The sequence below is a fragment of the Antennarius striatus genome, chromosome 2 (assembly GCF_040054535.1).
Source record: "Antennarius striatus isolate MH-2024 chromosome 2, ASM4005453v1, whole genome shotgun sequence".
Lineage (NCBI taxonomy): Eukaryota > Metazoa > Chordata > Actinopteri > Lophiiformes > Antennariidae > Antennarius > Antennarius striatus.
This window is the reverse complement of record NC_090777.1, coordinates 24138173-24148434: the sequence shown is the minus strand read 5'-3', so window position 1 is coordinate 24148434 and position 10262 is coordinate 24138173. Positions and strand designations below refer to the sequence as shown.

At 40.7% G+C, this 10262-nt stretch overlaps 1 protein-coding gene across 2 annotated transcripts; it reads left to right on the top strand.

The window, feature by feature from the left end:
- Positions 1-310: 310 nt before the first annotated feature.
- On the top strand, positions 311-9941 carry LOC137588354 (protein phosphatase 1 regulatory subunit 3A-like). Of its 2 annotated transcripts, XM_068305409.1 has the most exons (5): positions 311-1451; positions 4635-4681; positions 5682-5767; positions 6093-6119; positions 7941-8079. In XM_068305409.1, the coding sequence occupies exons 1-4, from the start codon at positions 580-582 to the stop codon at positions 6117-6119; spliced, it is 1032 nt and encodes a 343-aa protein (XP_068161510.1). In that variant the 5' UTR covers positions 311-579; the 3' UTR covers positions 7941-8079. The 2 variants fall into 2 exon arrangements, with proteins under 2 accessions (XP_068161510.1, XP_068161500.1); XM_068305399.1 differs by lacking the exon at positions 6093-6119 and having other exon boundaries at positions 7941-9941.
- Positions 9942-10262: the final 321 nt, after the last annotated feature.

Genomic DNA, 10262 nt, shown 5'->3' with positions numbered 1-10262 from the left:
ATAAAACAATTCTTTTAAAACTAACTTCTTTGCAGATGTGACAAATATAAATTTTCACATCTGCAAGATCTGATACAAATATCCGTTAATATAAAATGGTTTCTTTTTTTTATATATATGTATATACGCTGGCTGGTAACGGAACTGTTTTAAATGTGCCATATGTTATTGTGACTTCCAGTCGGGTTGTCAATATAATTTTTAATATTCCAAATTTCCAGTGGTGGGCGCTTTGCCAGCCTGAACCAAACTGAACAAGGGGGAGTCACAGGATTATACCAACTTGGAGGCACAGAGGTCAATGCTATAATTAGAGGCTGCTTCTTCAGCGAGGGTAGCTAAATTGCGATGCATATTGTAAACCAAGGATACGCTGTCACAAGTGTTGGAGGTAAAGACGCGTTTTCCATGGGTGACATTTAGCGGCGCACGTTGACGGAGGAGCGTCTGTTTGTGTGCGGGAGCAGGACAGAGCTGGATGAGCACTACTGCGCAAATCATGAGTGTTTGATAGTGGTTTTTTCCGGGGACGCCATTTGTACTCTGCTCAGTATTTAACTTCCGCGAGTTTGCGCAAAAATGTCTTTTTTATCTATACCCAGTGAAGAGGGTCTTTTTACCACCATTAAATGTCGCAAGTCAGCCGGGGAGGCAGAGAGAAGGTTCTCAACAGAAGACGACTTTAATAATGAGGAGGAGGAAGAGGAGGAGGAAGATGAAGATGATGAGACAAATGTCCACCTCATCCCAAGATGCTCCCCGGTGCCCAGAAAGAGAGGTCAGTCCATCCACGATGAGACGGCCGAGTACATGCGGATCCACTTGGCGCTGTCCGCCGGGAAGAAGGTGTCATTCGCCGATACAACAGGTGGGGATCTGGTGGATGTGAAGGAATTTGTAGCTAATGATTCTGAGGAAGAGGACAGTTCAAGGTGGGAGGAAGAGGAAGCAAAGTATCGAAAGCCACAGCGCGACCCGACTTATCATGTGCGCGCCGAGTTTGACGCGCCCGCCGACGGGGCGCTGCTGCGGGCTGTGCGCACCAATAAAGTGGAGGTCGAGCAGATATCTGAAGTTGAGAATGAGCCACTTGCCTTCAGTGGGGTGATACGAGTCCTTAACATCTCCTTCCACAAATCAGTTTATATCAGGTCGACCATGGACAGGTGGGCTACTTATTTCGATCACCCAGCTGAGTATGTCCAGGGATCCAATGATGGAGACACCGATCGGTTCTCCTTCAAACTGTCTTTCGCACCGCCTTACACCACACACGGGTCTCGCATAGAGTTTGTTGTTCGATACGAAACGTCCGATGGAGATTACTGGGCTAATAATTCTTCCATGAATTATGTGGTGACGTTGCTCCTGTCCTATGACGATGACTTATCTCAGAAGACCATCAACACGCAGGAAATAAGAGGTATCCTCAAACCTCCAAAGGCTTACAGGTAAAAATTTTCTCCCAACTGGTGAGCTCACTTTTCATTATTGTTTTAAAAATCAAGTCACAGGAATTGCAATGCATCTAACAATTAAAAGTGAAACATTTACTTTTTATTAATAAAACTTCCAGATAACTGGTGATACACGGTTGCTTATTAGCTATTGATTAAATAATTAGCTGTCAAGAGCTTGATGTAAATCAGGTCACAGAAGCACCCGGCATTGGGGCTGTGCAGCAGCTGCAGGGCTCCAGTTGCCTACTAATTCCCTTTGAGCTTTTGTGCAACAGACATTCAGCTTTATTCACTTGTTCTGCCTGGAGACTGCAGTCAGCACAGTAAGAACTCAGACTTAAATTATAGTGGGATCCACAATTAGAGATCCAGATTGTTGCATCATTTTAAGCACGGGGTTGAGCCTCATGGAGCAGTTTCAGCATCAGTTATTTTGCTCTTAAAAGTCTTATGTCTGCAGAGATTGAAAGTGTTGTTGCACAGTGTACATACCCCTTTCAGAATGCCGATCATCCAGTGGTGTGAGAGGGTGATCAAAATAGGCAAAGAGCAGGTGTCGTTTTCAGGCCTGGTGTTTGCCTGCATTAAATTTACCCCTGACCTTTTCTGCCAGAGACACAGTGGAGCAGAGCGATGTCAGTGGGGCAAATTGGCCTCCTTCCCTTGTGTAGTTATAAACTGACACACAAACCTTTCCTCTGCTTTCTTTACTCCATTAAAGTCAACTAATCCCTGGAAGGACAATTCTAAGGCTCGGTTTATTGTTACATCAACCTAAAAGTGTGTGATTAATCTCACAGTGTATGGTGACAGGGACAGAAGACAGTAGGGAAGATCCCGTAGCTTATAAGCACCCATAAAAGGATATAAACTGATGTACTTGTCATGTAGGTCGTCTGTAGTGTAGCTGTTCTGGAAGTCGGACGGGGTCAGGTGGGTTGTTAGGGATTGATGAGTCGCTGATTGAAACAGATGAGTCGGGGTTGCAGACTTGACCAGCTCCCCCACTGTAGCGACGAGTACAGATTCAGACTTTGACTGATAATTGGATTTTATTAATATGTTAGCTAATCAGGGAAGTTGCAGTGGAAGAAGTCTGGATATTATAATAACTGCTTTATGTTCATACCAGTTAAACATACAGCAGGTTTGAAGCAAGCCTGCTTCCCAGTGGATTCCATTTAAGTGAAGCCTATCCACCTTGGGTAAATAAAGGGAGAATACATTAAGGTGAAGCAGCTGATGAAGGCTGAAACCAGAGCCGGAACAGTATGTCTTTTTACCCCTGCCAGATGGGGCATGTAAGGTTTCCCTTGTCCATCGATCCATATATATTATATGTTGCGCTGGTGTGCTCTGTTCACATTACATCTGCGTAAAGTTTACAAATAACTTTTTATACTTTTGTAATATTGTTGAGGATTTTGTGGTTGCTAGGACAGAGTGCGTGCACAACTTCTGACTTCTCACCGCCAGGCTTTTGTAATGCAAAGCTCTTTATCAGATTTCAGTCATATTTTACATCAACCCAGCAGATATTATACTTAGTAAGCAGGACAATTGTGAAAAGCTCTCCAGTTTATCCCCACACTATTTGTGCAGCATCTGTCACATGTTCGTCGCACCTCTTGACCTTTATCTCATTTGGCATCCTGTGAAGGAGTATAGTCAGTGTTATAGGCCCCTCCTCTTATCGGAAATATCCTGATTTATTATTTTGTAGATAATTTTAAGATCTTAACTTTATGCCATCAATATAGAAACATGTGTATTAGTATCATATTATTGAAAATAATTGATATTTAAAATTTGTGCAACCATTAATCTTAGTACTATATCTCGCTCAGAAATTTTGTACTGCTGAAAAAAAAAATGCACTAAATGCACAACATTCCAATGGCATACTGAGCCATTAACATACCTTGTCCTTTACCTTGGATTAAATTATAGACTTCTGTTGGTGGAAATATTTGTGACAGGCCTCTTTCAGCAAATGTATAGCAAATTTGTAGTTACTTTCAGACATTTTTATGTGGAAATGTCTCACAGATATCAAACAGCATCGCACATTAGAAAGGGTTAACGGTCCCATAATGTATAAAATACAATTTTAAACACAAATCCCCGCCCCTGTCTACAGGCAGCCCACACATGAAAAAAACATCCCCTCTTTTTCTTGCATCACCAATCAGTCAATATTTAGAGGTGGTCCTCAGCCTACAAACACATTTGGTTTTGAGAGGTTGTACGTAAGACGAATTGAATTGTAAGTCGGTATTTATTAAATTTCCATCTATAATCGGCAGTTGAGGCCATTACTACTCGTACCTACCAGAAACAATTACTGGACATAAAAACAACACTTAATGAAATAAAATACTGTACTGTAATATAATTTTTTCATCTCTATCTCTGCTGAATTAATTTTATCTTTGAGGATGTAGAGACTAATTTCAATGAAAGCCACATAAAGTCTGACATCAGAGCAAACATTTCACTCAGTCCTATATTTGTTGATTTATTTTGACATCAGGTGAAAAAATAATCTCTGGGGTGTTAAGGTTACGCTGCTCTGTGTGGGTTGTGGCAGAAAGGGGAACTACAGTAGTTTGATATGGCGGTGAGCGGTTGTTCGTATCTACAAAGTCAAATGCTCGTATCTTGAGGACTACCTGTGCTGTGAAACGCCGTTAGATTTAAGGCCAACTATGATGCCAAAGTACGTTTTTCATCTCTCCTGGCAGGAGACTCTGCAGGTCATCAGTTTGCTTTGTCCATAAAGGCCAAACCACACCCATTTTAGGGAAAGTGGGCGTGGTTAGCCCAAACTAATTTGCATTTTAAGATAACCCTTCCCCACATACAGACAGTCTGTGACCACTCGGCCGAATCAGACAGGTATACAGGCATCCTATTAAACGTAATCTGAGTGGTGTTTTAGGCAACAAACTTTATAGATGTACATTATGGACTTCAGGGATTTATATTATTTTTACAGTCAGTCTTTGTGCCGAGGATGACTGTCTGACTGTTCTTATGGATGATTCACAGCCGTAATGACTGAATTCACACAGCGCTGTTTGTCAGGCACTCGATGTGTGTCAGGTCATCTAGCTATTTACTGTGTGCTTAAAGTGTTTTGTCTTTTATGTGTATGTCTCTCTTTTCTTTCAGTGGAAATGATGATTTTGATTCAGAGGGTGAGCAGGAAGGAGAAGAAGGTGCGGTGTGAATGTTGTTGAACAAACTGGCTTTTATTCATCCTCTGGAAAAAGAAGACATACTTCATTAAACACTGATATTGTTCATTATTAAATATGGTGATGCTGCATTGGATGCACAACTAATTGCTTCTACTCTCAATCATATTTGTATATTATATTTACTATTGTTATTCTAATATAATCTTATCTTAATTATCAACATTTTGTTGCTGCAGTAAAATATACTACAGCCATATAATTATATTTTGTATTTCTACCAAAGCCAACTACATGACACAGTTTGATTTTGAACATTCCATGAAAACCAATGTACACTACATTTAATGTTCATTAAATTTATTAAGTCCAACACAACTATTAGCCAAGTTAAGTCATTCAAATCGGTGTTAGACACTGTTAGAATTTATATGCTTTCTTTTGTCAATTAAATATCTTCAACCACACGAGTAATTAATTGAATGTAAACCTGATACTGATGCACAACCTGCCTTTTTGGTATTCCATGTTGATTTCAAGCCCTTTCTGTATTAAGACAACTAAATTAAATAGCTTTGCATGTGACCCGTGGCTCAAGAGGAAGTTTATTAATTAAATCCTATGGTGCTTTTTAACCAATAAAACCAGAGCTCCTATCCAACACCTGTCTTGCTCTTCTCAGTATATGATCGAGTGGACATTTAAGCATCTGTGTTTGTAGAGCTATGAGTTTACTTTTGTAAAAAATGTGTATTTGCAGCAGACAAATAAGAACATCTGACAAGACAAAGAAACATCTGTTAGAAGCTGATGCATTCAAAACTGCCAGTTTCTAGTTTTCCCACAGTGCACCTCTTCGGTGTCATTTATCATCATTATCATCATCATCATCATTATGACTTTTCCATACTTAAAAAGTCACAAAAGTCACTACACAAATCTGTTCTGTTAGGATACTGTCTTGTCTCTTTTTTCAGACTTGTAGACCGTCACAGCACAATTATCTATTTTTCATCAACAGAAGAAGAAGCAGGAACATCCACGTCAGGACTTGTCAGGCCTAAGGCTGTCTACCCAGTCATCGTTCAGCCAGAAATTGATGTGGAGGTAAGACTAAAAAAAAAGAGGAAAGTAAAAGACAGGAAGTAGTTTTAATGGAATGTTTCATCAGGGTTGCGCTTTTTATGAACTCACAATTTAGAAAAGTCTAAATCACATATACTCACTCGCCACTTGAGGACACATTTAGTGAATTACTTGTTGAAATGATCCTCATTTGCATGCAGTTTTTGACACGTTGCGTTTTAACAAGGAAGCAGGCTAAGCTGCTGTATTCCTCTCTGCAGACACGAGGCTGATAAAACATAACAGACATTTACGTTCAACTTTTAAAGCTCATCATCAAAGGCTTGGTTGTTTATGTTGTTTACAGCTCATTGAAGCTTCAGCGACAACTTAGGTAACGTCCCGCTTCCCGCCGCTTCAGCACTACCGTACGCCATTGTTGTCAGCTTGTTCTTGCATTCATAACACGATGCATGCTCATGTTAGTGCACCTATTTTTAGTCTTATTGCCTTTTAACTTCGGTGTCATGTCTTTTTCAGTTGTACAGCACTAATATTCATCCAGATCATGTGGAATCATGTCTGATACCCACAACACTGTTGTTATAAGCAATAAAATGGTACTCATGCATTGTCAAACCCTCTAACCTCAGTGCTATCTTAAGTGTAGTTTGATATTTTGCCATATATTGTGTTGGTTTATTCCCTATCTTGCCATGAGCTAGATGAGAAGATCACAGTAAGATCCATCTGTTAACCAGGAGAAACAGCCTGCTAGGCCTCATCCAGCCTACTAATTAACACATTATCCAGATTGTTTTATCTGTATGAAAAAACAACATTATTATAGTTCATGTTTCTACAGGGAGATATGTGCCAGACTATTTCTTGGCACTCTTGAGATTTTCCCAAACTCTCCTCTTTCACAGTTTTTACGCTAAACTGAGCACACCATCTCCTCTTTGTGCATAGCCACGGGGGTGATGGAAGAGTTTTTGTCTGACTTTTGGCAGGAAAGAAAATAAGCATATTTCCCAATCCATATGTGAATAAATTAGTTTCATGGTGATACTATAATGTAGCCAACTTTTTTTTTATGTAGAAAAGAGTTCTAAACCACCCGTGGGGTTACATTAGCATTTGTTAAAAGAGATTCATATATTTCTAAAGAAAATGAAGTTGCAGTCAGTCACCGCAACACTGATTCAACTCTACACCGTAACGTGATGACATGTGGTCTGGTGTTAGTGTCTTATTCATACTGCTACTCTGTCTGTCGGGCATGTACTCATCTAGTTCATCTGGATGTTTTGCATCTGTATTCATGTGCATGTTGTGGAGCATTAGAATCAAAAATGACCCAGTTAATCGCACAGCATCCCGTAGATAACGAGGATCTAACTCGGGGGTTAAACTGAAGAAAGCATGAAAAAAAATTCAAATTCATTTAAGAACAGATCACTATGTCTGCAAACACTTTACTGATCATTTATAACCAAACCAGCAGGACGAGAGCTAGCTGACGGAGCTAAACAAAAAACCAACACGTTATTATTCATCTAGTTTTAATTATGAAAATGTTTTATTTCTTCATCATTTTGACAACCTGAAAATGCACCACGCATATTTTTTCCAAAGCAAATTATAACACACAAAATTGCGCTTGTATGTTTTACTTGATAATGAAACAAATAAGCTGAGTTTTCAATTTTAAACATGAGAATTATTAAGTGGCCTACATTGTCATCTGGAGCTAACATGGTTTGTGTTTTTGTGTCTCTCGCTCTTCTTTTCTCCGGGTGCTCCTTTTGTTTATCTACACTTCTGTTGCTTCCAGAGAAACCATTGAAAATTGATAAGCATGAGGCAAAATAATGATTAGGAAATTAAATTGATGTAATTCCTTCTGTTTTGAATGCTGCTGTGATGAATGTAAGTGTCTCTGGACTATCTCTTTACATTCTTAAGTAGTTGAATCATCAGGAAGTTTTGGGTTTTTTTTGCTAATAATGACACGTTTGTCAATCCTATCATTCTGCTCCTGTGCATTTCCTCACAATTACAATGTCAGCATGAGATCCGTCTCACAGGAATGCATTAGTATGCAGTAAGAAGCTTTTATTCTGCCTGTTTGTTAATGTAGAACACAAATCTTCTTCCTTCTCTTTCATGCTCTCCATGCTGTCACGGTCGTCTCATGGTTTTACTCCTACAGATCACAGCTCAACCGTCTGGTTCCTCTGTCCCACCTAACCGAGAGCTTCCCTCTTTTGACGACACGCCATCCGATCACACTGTATCCACAGGTGAACACTTCCCTTGTATGTCATCTGAAACCACGCATCAAACTAATTCACCCTTTGTGCTCTGTGCCGGCAAATCAGCGCAGCCAGATAAGCCACAGCTTTTACCCAGACTCCACTGTGAATTAGTCGAACAGCCCGTGGCAGGCATTCCTTTTCCGCTCCTGCCGTCCTCAGCTCCTTCCCAACAGCAAGAGTCAAGGCTGAGATCAGACGGTTCCCAAGAAGAAGAGGAAATCCCCTCCTCAGAAGTCTCATGCATGCATCTTCTCACCACGGAGACTGATCTGCTGCCAGCAGCAGGACGGGACGTGTCGACCGTCATCCTGACTGGGTGCCCGTGTGTTGAACTGCCTGGCGAGCATGTCTCTGCTACGAGTGTGGTTCAGCACTTTAAGCAAGAGGCTGCAGGTCTGAGTGAACTCGATGCGGGATTATCAGAAGGAACCGTTGGGCCTGAAGCGCATCACGACAGCAGCACGGCTTCACCGGCTCCCTTGGAGGAGAATCAGGCATCTCTGTTTGCAGAAAGCGAAGCTCCGCCGTCACCTGAGCTCACAGAGAACTCCTCTGCGAGCTCAGGTGTCACCGAGACGAGCCAAAATGTAACTCCCCAGTCGGGCTTAGCGTGGGAAGAAAAGAAAGATGCTCCCCAGATTTCCCCTGGCACATTATTAGAGAATCCACCAAACACACTGTCAGAGGTTTCCGAGCGTGATGTCATCAGGAGTCTGATGCCAGCCGTCGTCTTCCTGTGCGGAACCGTCTCCCTCTTGATAGCGTTGCAGGATCGAGATGTCCTTTACCTCGTCGGGCTTCTCTTGGTTCTGCGCCGCTTCTGATGATGCCATTCTGATCCATTCTGAAAAGTGCCTTTTCACGATTACCAAATAAGCCAAAAACAGACGAGTTGTGCGTCACTCACCCATTCTATCCATTATAAAAGTCCAATGGAGAAAACATCGTCAAAATACCGTTAATATGTGCGATGAGTCTGCCAAACTAGTGTTAAGTAATATAACAGTAGTCAATAAGTGTCCTATGTCTGTGACAGTATTCATCACTCTGATATTGAAGCACAGTTTACTACCAGAGGTGTTTTGTCTGTGGACTATCGTTCTTTTTCCTCGTCATGTGCAGACGTGTTGTATTCTGATTCTTTCAGTCGGTACTCTACGTCATGCACTTGTTGTTTTTTCGATTGTTGTTGTCGACGTAGCCGAGGTTGTTGTCTTACCACGCTGCCATGAGTTTATCTTTTGTGAATTCCACGTGCGCTGATTTTTTTTTTGATGAAGGTTGATGAAAGTATCTTTTACCGTAGCAGGCCACTAAAGAGACGTGTACAAATGGAATTTTGTTTACAACATGCAAAAGCAGGACATACTGTAGGTACCTGAGATGTTTTGCCTTAATGGCTGTAAAAAAAAAAAAAAAAAAAAAGCTGCTTCTGATGGCCGGTGTTGACCGTCAGATTGAAATCGATGCTGCTTGAGGGATAAAACATGTGGAAAGGGTTATTTATTGTTAGAAAACACCAGCTTCCTTAATGTTTCCTCACTATTGCACATAAGTCTTCCTGTTGATGCTAGCTAGTGAGCCCATATTGTAGCTGTTCAACGCAGGATTTTATAGCACGACTTTGACAACCTCACAGACAGACTGTAGCACTGAATGAAATGTTTGAAGTGATGCAAGTTTTTACAGTGTCTTGCCATTAAACGTGGTCTTATGCTGTGTGCTGCTACGTGTCTTTACCTCCTTTTCTTTTCATCTCTGCACAAATAACATTTCCATGCATAGCAATGACGCTCCGCTGCAGAGCAGATCATTTCCAAAAGGACTGACTGATAAATCTACGCCAACGCCCTCGTCATTAAAACCCGAACAACCAGAAAATAGTTTCCTAGTTTCATTATCACAGTCATCTTGCAATTTTTTCATCAAGGTATATATTCTTACTTTTCGCAGAGACATGAAATAATTTGAGCGACTGAATCTACATTATTAATACTGATCACAGTCTCATACATATCTATTTTGATCTCGCAGATCTGGATCACGATCGGAATTTTGGATCTAATTGCATCTGGTGGTGCAACATGGGTCTTCCACGCTTGGGTATTTTTATCCTGTTCGGTCTGTTGTTATATTTTTTTCATATTAGTCAGCAATTTAAAAAAAAAAGTCCACAATATTAAAAAGAAAGAAGAAGAACCTCATACTTTAATTGC